The 12,242-nt window shown below is 39.7% G+C and overlaps 1 protein-coding gene across 6 annotated transcripts in view; it reads left to right on the top strand.

Moving 5' to 3' along the window:
* Positions 1-12,242, top strand: part of CADPS2 (calcium dependent secretion activator 2) — a 486,383-nt gene that overhangs the window by 66,527 nt on the left and 407,614 nt on the right. The window contains exon 1 of one of the 6 annotated variants that reach the window (XM_079931399.1): positions 3,973-4,232. The exons of the other annotated variants lie outside the window; for them this stretch is intronic. Coding sequence (XP_079787525.1) covers positions 4,218-4,232 — 15 coding nt within the window. The 5' untranslated portion in view covers positions 3,973-4,217. Of the gene's footprint in view, positions 1-3,972; positions 4,233-12,242 lie in introns of those variants that run through there. 6 annotated transcript variants of the gene reach the window in all.

The following is a 12,242-nucleotide window of genomic DNA, read 5'->3' as shown; positions in this document are numbered from 1 at the left end:
TGCATGCGGATTTGTGAAGAACTGACATCCAGCTTCCCATCCAGAAACATATGGTATGTTTCTCCAATTATTTAAGCTTTCCTTTAAATCTCTTAGTAAAAACTTGGGTTCTCTATATAGATCTTTGAACCTTGCATTTTTTTTCCTATTTTAGTTTGGTTAAATTTTCCAGTGGAATTTTCTATTACATTAAAAAATTATTTTCTTTTCCCACGTAAGTTATTAAATTCATTGCATGATCTGCATGATATAAGGTAAGTTAGAGATGGGACAGGAAAGAAGGAAAAGAAATGAGCATCTCTTTGTGTGGCTGGCAGCGTATGAACGGACTTGTTACCCATGGCATTCTCAGTAAGTGAGGCAAGGCCCTCTGTGGGTTCAGTTATGCAGACAAGCCTGAGTTCCACTTGTTGGCTCATCAATTCTATGCCCCAGTTTTCTGATTTCTAAAACAGATACTAGTTTCCACTTCCTGGGTAGTCTTGTGGATTAAGAGAGTTAATTATGTAAGTGCTTAGAATACCTGACATACAGACGTGCTTAATAAATGTTAGCTCTAACAGTAATTAGGACAGTTATATTAATTTCACCCGCAAAACAGCCATTTGAGATTTCTGTTGCCATCCCTATTTTAGAAGAGGAGTAAACAGCCTCTGATGTGAGTTAAATCACTTGTTCCAGGTTACCCAGTTAACAATTGTAAGATTCAGATCCACATCTGTCTCACTCTGAAGCCCACACCTTTCATGGACAGCCCATACTGTCCCTGAAAAAAGATGAGGGTATTGAAACCGTTAGTATTTTGAAGTCTTTAATTAGGAAGGTTTTAGTTTTATTTTATCTAAGAGACCATTGAGGATATTGACTTCTGGCAGAGGGATTGATAGCATTTCAAGAAAAATTGGCTCCATGTGTAAAATAAGTTAGATGAGGAAGGGGCTTTTGTAGGGCAGAGAATGGGCAATGGTGAGGTATGATGGATTTTGAATGAACAAAGTGATGGAGTCAAGGAATCACAGACGCTGTGGCCTGGAGATGTCAAGGAATCCTCAGAATTTTGCCCTTGCAAGCTGTGGATCCAGGGGCTGCTTTCCCAAGGCATGGAGGGCTCTGCCGTGCTATGAATTTGGAGGCAACAGAAATGCTGCCAAAGCCCTGTCAAAGGGAGAGGATGAGACTTGGACTCTATAGCTATGAATTTTAAAACCACGTGTTGGCAGAAGAATAGAGCTAAGTGCCGTCTATCCAGTAATCATAAAACTAAGCTGAATTGTCTGGAGGGCAGTGCTAATCAAAAAGCAGAAAGTCACATTAATGTCTCACTCTTACTTACTGAGGTCTCCAGCTCTTGTGGTATGTATCTCATTAAATGTAGACTCACTTTGATGGTACAGTTTGAATGGCAGCCTTGCTGTGATCTGAAAAAATACATACTTATGGCAGCTGTGACTTTTTTTGGATATTGGCACTTAGCAGCATATGCTGTCTTTCAGGTTATCTGCATTTTTCCATCATAAGCTCTGTGTTTTGCAACTTGGTTGTTATTCCTCATTTGGGTTTTCTCTTTAGAATAAAATATATCTTCTGTGCTCTTGTGACTTTATATGCACGAGATCTTTGGGCTATTCAGTACTGAAATACAAGACATAAAAGGGAAAATATTTGCTTATAAGTATAAACATATGGCTTCCAAAGGAACTGTTATTACTTATATAACTATCCACAATATGATTTTCTTCACATCTAAGCAGAAACTTTAAAAATAGCGTCCATTTTCTTTCTGCAAAACGGAAAACATTATTTTGTCCTTTTTAGGCATTTTGTTTTCAGCTCAAGCAGTTGCAATTCTTTGTGACTGATACAGTTTTAAAGATCACTAGTGAATGTCCAGTGGGTTAGCTAATGTGACACTTCTGAAACCTTTCAGGTTCCTCTTTTATTTGACCTTAGGATTAAGTAACCATCTATTGAGCTCCTATATTTGCTTTTAAATAATTATGGGAACAAAGTAGGAATTGAAAGAAAAAATTCCTGTTTTCCTGACAGTATGGTCTGTCTTAGATTTATAATGACTTTGTTGTATGTTTCAGATACGGGCAACTAAGTGGCTCATGTTACCTTCACCCCCGCTACTCAAGCACACCAGAGCCATAAAGAGCAAATGAAGTTCATAACCCTGGATCTGGGCTTGCCAATATAAACTGTTTTCTATGACTGATATGTCAGATGCTTGTCTCACTCAGCCAGGTTGGCAGTTACAGACACTCAAAGGTGCCTGCTTTAAGCCCTTCTTTATTAAGCGACAAGTTTGGCTTTAATTATCACATTTCCCTTTGCTAATTTGTGATTGACAGCTGGCTGCAGACTATAATAAAAGCTGTATATAAGGCCAGAAACTCATTTTAGCTATCTCTTCCACCCAGTCTTTACCTGTTTTCTAGATTTGTGAATAAAAAGGAATGCGCGCTTATTGTCTCTGCAGTGAAATAACAAAATGAGAGGCAACAGGCCAGTTACAGTACAGCTATCAGGATTCCAGAAGCTTAACTTTGCAGTATAGATTATCTGCGTTCCATTATGAAATACTTCCTTCTCCCTTTTTAACTATAGTCTCACGAATAGACTGAAAACCTGGGGGTTCTTCCCATCAGTGATAGCTTCCACTGTCATATTATCCTAAAGGTACTTGGAGTTACATTATTTGGAACGTCAGTAAGTGACTAATTTACAGCCACTAGAATTGTTGACACACCACACCGTCTAGGGTAAGGCAGAAGGAGTAAGAAAAAGGCACAGTGGGTGTGCCAGCTGTGGAGCATTTAAGCCTTTGTTGGTCTAACTGCATGCCTTTGAATGTGTCTCTCAGCTATTGACTTTTCCTTTTAGAAATAACCATACGGTAATCCCTCCCCAACTGGGAAGCTAAACTTTCTTGAAAAGCACCATGGGTGGCACAGCCATGGGCTCTGAGGAAACAGAGAGTTAGGGTAACATGACATTTAAAAACATAGACTTCGGAATCAAACAGACCTGAGCTTGGAATCCCGGCTCTGTCATCTGTCTGTGTGGGCAGTTGCCTTAACTTCTTGAGTCCACATTTTCTTGTCTGTAAAATGGGGGTTATAACGTCTTCCTCACAAGAGTCATGAAGATTAGATGAGAAGAATGTTTAGCGTGGAGACCTAGGAAACATTCAATCCAGGAAGATGTCTTAACTTTCTAGGAAAAAAGTTAAAAAGACATTAAATGCATATTTAAACTCACTAAATAAAATTTCTAAAAGTGTCTGCTTGGAAACAGTCCATGTTTGATAAGCACTGAAAACCTGCTTTGGTAGGCAGCCTTTTCCTGAATCTTTTCTTACATTGCCTAGGGAATAATGATTTTTTATTAAGTAGTTAACAAGTGCTATACATTTATTTGGCTTTTTTACTTTACATGTATTAGTTTACTTCATTCTTATGTCAGTCCTGTGAAGTAGGTGCTATTATTATCTCCACTTTCCAGATACGAAAGGGAGCTGTAGAGCATATGAGAATGAGTTACTTTCCCGGTAGCTAGCAAATGGTGGAGCTGGGATTTAGCTTCAGCTCCATCAATAGGGCCTGAGTTGTTACCTGTCACTCCTTATCCTGTAAGCTAGGATATCATCTGCTGACTCACCTTCTGCCACATTTCTGTGTTCTGAAAAGCCATTTTAAAAGCTTTTAAATTGCCCTTACTTGCTTGAGATTTATTGTCTCTTGCACTGGCACATACCCTTGCTAACACTTTTTCTTGGGTGTTAGCAAGATAGCTTTTCAAAATTATCCTGGTGTTAAGGGACATGTTCTTCTTAGCTGAATCTCTCTGTATATGGAAAGGGAAAGGAATGAATAGTTCGCCTTGTTTCCCTACCCTATGGTCCAATGAGCATGGTCTTTGGGACATGTAACAGTAATTGTTGGCTTTGTTTGAGGAGAGTGAACCAAATGGCATATTGGTAAAATGATCAGTTACAAGAATATTCTTAAATCAGTGTAAGATATTTCTAAAGTATAGCTGGCTAACAAGCACTCCTTTTGTATTCACATGACAGTGGTTCAAATATTTTTTTAAAATCTTCATATTGTTTATCTTTCACGAGAGAAGTAGGTGCCCAGAAAACAAACACCTGGGATTAGCTCCACAGTCATCCAACTCAGTGGTTGCCCTTGGAGACGTCATCTGCCTGGAGTATGTCTTTCTCAGCGGTAAGACATAATAAGGGTTACCCTATAGGTTTGTTTGGCTGAGCAAGTGGGTTTGCATTTCAGCTCGCAGAGCACATTCTGTGCTGTTGATCGACAGCTGCTCCTTCAACTATGAGAGTTTTTGTTATTTGATACCTTTCTTTACAGAGAGGACACGTTGTATCCCAAACAAAGAGTATTTGCCCTTAGTTTTAGGAATATTATAGACAGCTTTATTTTTGAATAGACATCGAAGTGGGTGCTGTAGGAAGATAGTCTGGTCACTAGCGATCCATGACTTCCTAACGGCTGCCGCCCTCTCCCAGTGAGTAACTGGTCAGTCACTCATCTGCGCTTATCAGATATTTAGGGTCTTACATCTTCTGTGCACTATTTTTAGCTGCCAGGGTTTGTTTATTTTTTACACAGGTCAGAAGTAAGCAGTGTAAGAGGACCAGAATTCTTTGGCCATATTAATTGGTTGTCTTCCATAAGGAGGAAGAATTGTATAGACTATTAGGCTTGAACTTAAAAATCCTTGATTTAGAGATACTGAGGTTACTTGATATCATTCAGATTGGAGCCCTGACTTCTCGCTGGAGTGGAATCCAACCGTGAGCCTTCTCAATCCTGATCTGGCCAGCGCACTGTTTGGCGCGTATGAACTCTGTTACATGCCAGAACATGTAGCCTTCAATTGGTGTGATCCATCAGTGTCAGATGAACCCCTCCATTTGGATTAAGTTCATGAGAGAAAGAGTCAGGGAGTGACTCTGTAAGTCTCAGAAAGCCAGCACACTTGGCCAACCATCTGCCCCAAGCTGAGCGGTGGTAGGAGGCGCAGAAGCAGTGAAGCCGGGTAGTAGGATGCCTAGGCTGCAAGTGTTGCTTTTAGTTTAATAGACTCCAGACTGTGTAGATGGGGGACATAAGGCTTAGAGGGGTGAGATTATTCCATGCCAGCTATTTAACCAGTGAGCGGCATGCCTACCTTGAATGCATCAGGTACATTGCCTTTTCTGGGCCTTGGTGTTTGGCGGTTTCCTCTACCTGGAATAGTCTTCCCATTGATTTGAGTGACTTACTCTCTCACTTAGCTCTCTAGCTTAATCCTTAAAGAGTCACCATTCTAAAATAGTACTCTTTCCTATCCCTGTGTATCCTTTGACCCTGCTTTACAACACTCAGCACCGTCTTCCATTGTGTTTTGTACAAATATTATAAATATATACAGCCATCCCCCTGAATCCAAGGATATGGAGGGCTGACTGAACTATATACCATTTTATATAAGGAACTTGAGCATCTGCAGATTTTGGTATCTGTGGGCTTCCTGGAACCAGTCCTCCACAGGTACCAAGGAACCACTGTACTTGTGTCGTTCCTGTCTCTCCATTTAGAATGTAAGCTCCACAATGGCAGACGATTTGTGCTTTTTACAGTTTTAGTCGCAATGCCTAGAAAATGCCTGACACGTAGTAGGTGCTAAGTAAATATTACTTAAATTAATGAACAAACGTATTTGTTAATCAGACATTTATGGGATTACCAAGTATTATGCTGGTTGCCGAAGATACGATTATAAGTAGGATACAGTTACTCTGATCAAGATCTTATTTTCTAGTGGAAGAGAGTCAAAACCAGGAAACTTAATGTGTTCTATTCTGTGATAGGGATGTGAACAGGGTTCTGTGGGAACACCTAGGATAGGGTCTCCTGCCTTAGGGATCAGAGAAGGTATCCTGGAGAGGTGTGATAACTTAACTTACTGAGTCTTAGAAGCAGCTGAGGAGAAGCAACTTGAATGAAGCAAAAGTGTGGGAAGGGTAATAGGGAAGGCAAACCAGGCAGAGGGAATTCTGAATGGAACTGTCAGGAGAAGGAGAGCTCAGAACATTTTAGAGGTTATGTGCCTGAAGGAGTGTATCTTCAAGTTTTTCGGCCGAGTTGAATATATAAATTTTTAGATACACTGATGAAATAAATATATGCTCATAATACTTACTTGGCTACACTAAATCCCATATCATATAAAACAATACATGGAAAGTCCTGCTTTTCCTTCTTTAATAAGTATCATTTATGCCTTTAATGTGTATTTTCCACGTCAGTATTGTCATAAATAGAACCCCTTTGGTGTTTTCTAACAAAGTTCTCCAGAGCTTGTCTTATTTACCTTACTAGGGCCATTTGTGTATTCATTGAGTAATAAGCATTATAGAGCAACTCCTTTATACCAGGCACAGTGAATAAAAATGGACAAAACCCCTTATTCTCAAGGATGGAGTTTACATTTTGGATCTTGACGATACAGTGCTTTTTGAATATGGCTGTGGTGTTACAGTGTTATCTCCATCTACTTGCATAACATTAAGAACGATTTTTGTTCTTTCCTCTTCTGACAATTACCCATGCCCATATTTCTAAATAATGCCCATATACTGGTGTATTGATCAGTTTTAGCCATTATCTCTGCTGATTTCCTATTATCATGGTTTAAGATTTAGTGTTGTTATCCCACAGTTTCCTTTGCTTCCCTTCCGTCCCTTCATTATTCCCATAGAGTTGTGTTCAGTTTTTTCTCAAATCACTATATTATTATGTATATGCAAATACTATTCAGCTGGGAATTGTGTGGTATGATCATATTTCCTTTTCTTTCTCCTGAAGCTAACGGCGACTTGCTTGCTTAGTTTTCACTGTACCAGTTGCAGATTTTCCCCCATGATCCAAAAGCCTCTCAACACAGCCCTCTACAAGGTTGGTCTATGTTCAGGAAGACATCTTTTTTTTTTTTTTTTTTTTCCCGGTACGCGGGCCTCACACTGTTGTGGCCTCTCCCGTTGCGGAGCACAGGTGCCGGACGCGCAGGCTCAGCGGCCATGGCTCACAGGCCCAGCCGCTCCGCGGCACGTGGGATCTTCCCGGACCGGGGCACGAGCCCGTGTCCCCTGCATTGGCAGGCGGACTCTCAACCACTGTGCCACCAGGGAAGCCCAGGAAGACATCTTTTAATTCAGTTTTTGTGGTTTCATCTCTCTGGAGACCTCCATGTAACTAGCTGGACTGGTTGCTCTGTAGGCAGCCTCCTAGGTCTTCCTTCCTAAAACTTTTCATTTGCTGCTATTCTAGATACTCACTTTGCCTCTTCTCTGAGTTATTTTTCCTGTTACCTAGATTTCCTACCTTTTTCTTTGTCTTTCCTTTGTTAAGGAGGGACCCATTCTCTCATGGCTTCATCAGATTGAAAAGAAGGTATGACAGCAAAGTGCACTGTGGTGACAACCCTTAACAAATCTGACTTTTAACTCTTCAGTGCTTCAGTCTGGGCAGGGTAGCCCTCTGGGGCTGGTGCATATCTTTCATCCGAAGATTTCCGCATCTTCTTAGTTGAAGCCTCTGTTTCTACGACCTTGTCCTTCTCTTTCTTGGGAGAGGATCTCATTTTGTTGAAGCACATCCTCCAAAATGTGCTTCAAGGAAGCACATTTTGGGGAAGGAAGCACATTTGGGGAAGGAAGCACATCCTTCCCCAGAGATGGTGGTGCATGGGAGGAATATTTTTAAAATCCTTGAATATTGAAAAATGTCCTTTTTACTCACGCACTCAATTGATAGGATGACTGGGTAAAGAATTTTAAGTACAAATCAGTGTCCCCCCCCCCCCAGTTTTTGAAGCCGTTGCTCAGTTGTCTTAGTTGCCCGTGAGGAGTCTGAAGCCATCCTAATTCTTCATCTGTTTATTACAATGATGCGCTGGATTCGTGTTTATTTTACCCTTTGTGCTGAGAACTCAGCCTTAATCTGGAAATTCACAAGTTTGCTTTCTGGGAGATTTTCTTGAATTAAAAATGATCTGTTAATGATTTGCTTTTCAATTTGCTCTATTCTTTTTTTTGGATTTCCAATTAGCCTGATTGCCTAGCTCGTCCTCCAGTTCGTTTTCACTTTGGTATTCTGTATCGCTTTTTTTCCCTCTGCTTTCTGGAGGATTTCTTGAACTTTATCTTCCAACCTGTCTATGGAGTACTTCATTTCTGCTACCATATTTTTCAAGAGCATTTTTTGTTGAATATTTTTCATAGCTTTATGCTCTTTCATGTTGTATCTTTTATCTCTTAGACAGTATTAGGGATAGATTTGTTACGGTCTTTCTGCATAGTTTGTTTCTTCCAAATTGCCTTTTTCTATTTGTTTTTATTTTCTTTTATATTAGAGGCTTTTCTCACCTCTCTGGCAATCCTTGGTTGAGTATATGTAATTATATATTATCCAAATATATATATGCATTTACAAATATTCACAACTGAGAATTGTTGTGCAATAATTATATTTCCTTTTTCCCGAAACTAATGATGACTTGTTTGCTTAAGCATACAGTACTTGATAATACATTGATATATACTGTTGATTAGTTAATTATACAGTTTCATAATTATACAGCATATATATATACCTGTAAATACCTGCATATACAGTATGCATATACATACCGATTCTATTGTATTCTCTGTATGAATTTATTCACTGTACATATGTACCTATATTCATATATTTGCCAAATGTATACATACATACACACACAAATTAAACTTGTGACTGAAATTCTGAATTAGTTGGATAAAGATTCATATGAGCTATCTTCTGTTTTATATGCTCACTTAAGGAATTAATCTTATTTAGATTTTGATTTTTCATTTGCTACTAGCTTTAAAAGTTTGCCATATAATTTGAATAGAATTAGACAAAGTAATACTAAAATCAAATCACAAAGATAAGTAGCTTTCTTCAGAAATGGTGACAGTTGGATTAATAGCAAAGGTCTAGGCAAGGAGTTTTGCATTCCTTCAGTCTCATTTCTGAATAATCAGTTAATCCATTAAAATCATTAAAGTCCATCTGTGTAGTCTAATGAAATTTCTTCTACAGAATTCAGATGTTTCAAAAGCCTTTTTGCAATGAAACCCCAAATTTCTGAGAATTCAGAAGCAATACCCCTATCATTTTCCTTTAATTTGCACTGTGATTTGCTTAATGAAATGTACCAAGGTGATAATTCTTTTCTAGTTGTACTTTTGAAAAATTAGAAATGTAACTTCATTAAAATGGTATTTCATTTTCTTTTCTAACTTTTGCATTTCAGTCCATCCTTTGTCTTGTGTTTTAATTCTGCTTTTTGTCCACTGACATCTGCTTTATCACTTGGAGTGTATGCCTTTCAATAAAATAACTTACTCAATAAGAACCCCTGTAATGCGAATGTTGTTGTGTTTAATGTCGTCCCAGAGGACTCTTAGGCTGTCTTCATTTCTTTCCATTTTTTTTCTTTATTCTGTTCCACAGCAGTAATTTCCACCATTCTGTCTTCCAGTCACTTATCCGTTTTGCCTTAGTTATTCTGCTATTGATTCCTTCTAGTGTAGTTTTCATTTCAGTTATTGTATTGTTCATCTCTGGTTGTTCTTTAATTCTTCTAGGTCTTTGTTAAGCATTTCTTGCATCTTCTTGATCTTTGCCTCCATTCTTTTTCCGAGGTCCTGGATCATCTTCACTATCATTATCTTGAATTCTTTTTCTGGAAGGTTGCCTATCTCCAGTTCATTTAGTTGTTTTTCTGGGGTTTTATCTTGTTCCTTCATCTGGTACATAGCCCTCTGCCTTTTCATTATGTCTATCTTTCTGTGAGTGTGGTTTACATTCCACAGGCTGCAGGATTGTAGTTCTCTTTGCTTCTGCTGTCTGCCCTCTGGTGGATGAGGCTATCTAAGTGACTTAAACAAGCTTCCTGATGGGAGGGACTGGTGGTGAATAGAGCTGGGTGTTGCTCTGGTGGGCAGAGCTCAGTAAAACTTTAATCCAGTTGTCTGCTGATGGGTGGGCCCCAGTTCCCTCCCTGTTGGTTGTTTGGCCTGAGGTGACCCAGCACTGAAGGGTACAGGCTCTTTGGTGGGGCTAATGGTGGACTCCAGGAAGGGTCATTACAAGGAGTACTTCCCAGAACTTCTGCTGCCCGTGTCCTTGTCCCTGTGGTGAGCCACAGCCACCCGCCGCCTCTGCAGGAGACCCTCCAGCACTAGCAGGTAGGTCTGGTTCAGCCTCCTCTGGGGTCACTGCTCCTTCCCCTGGGTCCAGATGCGCACACTACTTTGCGTGTGCCCTCCAAGAGTGGAGTTTGTGTTTCCCCCAGCCCTGTCGAAGTCCTGCAATCAAATCCCACTAGGCTTCAAATTCTGATTCTCTGGGAATTCCTTCTCCCGTTGCCGGACCCCCAGGTTGGGAAGCCTGTCGTGGGGCTCAGAACCTTCGCTCCAGTGGGTGGACTTCTGTGGTATAAATGTTCTCCAGTTTGTGAGTCACCCACCGAGCCGTTATGGGATTTGATTTTGTTGTGGCTGCTCCCCTCCTACCCTCTCACTGTGGCTTCTCTTTTGTCTTTGGATCTGGGGTATCTTTTTTGTGAATGCCAGTGTCTTCCTGTCGATGATTGTTCGGCAGTTAGTTGTGATTCTGGTGCTCTCGCAGGAGGGAGTGAGCGCACGTCCTTCTACCCCGCCATCTTGAACCAATCTCTCCCTAAGCCTTTTCTTAACTTTTAAAATGTATTTCTGTTCTGTGTAAACAGTATCATGTGGGTAATGGCTACTGTGAGTTTTTTTTACTTCAGTTAATTATAATTTCTTTTTGTCCTAATCTGCAAGTATTTAATAGTCGCTATTTGTTTTTAAAAATTCAACTAGAGATTGAATCCAAAGAAGAGTGTTACTATAAGAGGATTGTTCAGTACTTTCAAATTTCAGCCAGTTTTTGGTGACAGGTATGTCAAGAATGTCTAGAATTGTAACAGAAATTACTACAAAGCATCTAGACCAGGAACTGGAATTCTGAGTTTGGACAGGTGGGCCACAACCAGGGGCATTACCATCCCCTTTTTGTGTTGCCACGTAGAGGTCAGCGATGCCAGATGGTAGTCCAGAGAGCACTTCGAAAAATAATTGTTTAACTTATGTTAACAGAAGCTGAAGAGCAGTGTTTGAAAACATTGCCCCTTGGCCATGTTTCAGAGCTTTCCCACCAGTGTGCTGGAACACACTGAAAAGGGACATTTGTAATACATACGTATGTATAAATATATGGAGAGAAGGAGAAAGGGGGAGGGGGGAGGGCTGCTTTGCAGCACAATTCCAGGAAGTACCCTTCACATTTATTCCATACAAAGGATGCTCCCCGGAGGTTTGGAATATGGCAATACTGTCTGTACTGCACTGTGAGGCACAAGGTAGAGGGGATTGGGACATGTGAATGGGGTTTGAGGAAAGAATTCATGACTTGATAATATATGATTATGACATGGGAAAACATCCATGTGTTTGGAAATTCAATTCCATATTAAAGGTATAAGTATTTTAAAACCTAATCTTTTGTTAACAAATGTGCATATTTCTTTTGTAACATGAATGAACTTTCTCATATCAAGATTTCAGAATGACTCTATGAGCATACATAGGTGCTGTTTTACAATGTTAGGATACAAATGATAACAGCAGCTGTACAGGGCTTAGTGACTTGTTTTAATCTCCCTTTCTGACTTTGGATTTTTATTTTGAATCCATTAGCTGTGTCAATATGTGTCAATATATATTTATGGACTCCTTGTAACTTTCAGTTTGTTCATTCTGGTGCTGTCGTGTCAATTAAGTTAGCCATCTTTTGAAGCCAGTAATAATCCAACAGCAAATCTGCAAGGTGGAAATAAAGCATTAACAATTTTCTTAAAAAAACCTTTAGTTTATAAACTCTTTATTAAACCTTTTTGTACCATCAGTATGCTGGGGTAGGAAACAATAAATGATGCTCTGATCCTGTTTCTTCACATAAAAGCTGAAAACAGATGGGACAGTAGCAGCTTGGATTATATTGTATTCACTATTTTGTTAACATAACTTAGTGTGGAATTCAGGCAAACTTCTATAGGAAGCCTTCTTTGGAAGAAAACGATGTGTTAATTGCAATGTTTTCAGAATAAACTCTTGG

The sequence above is a fragment of the Stenella coeruleoalba genome (genome assembly GCF_951394435.1).
Source record: "Stenella coeruleoalba genome assembly, chromosome: 9".
Taxonomy (NCBI): domain Eukaryota; kingdom Metazoa; phylum Chordata; class Mammalia; order Artiodactyla; family Delphinidae; genus Stenella; species Stenella coeruleoalba.
This window is presented reverse-complemented; position numbering and strand designations above follow the sequence as displayed.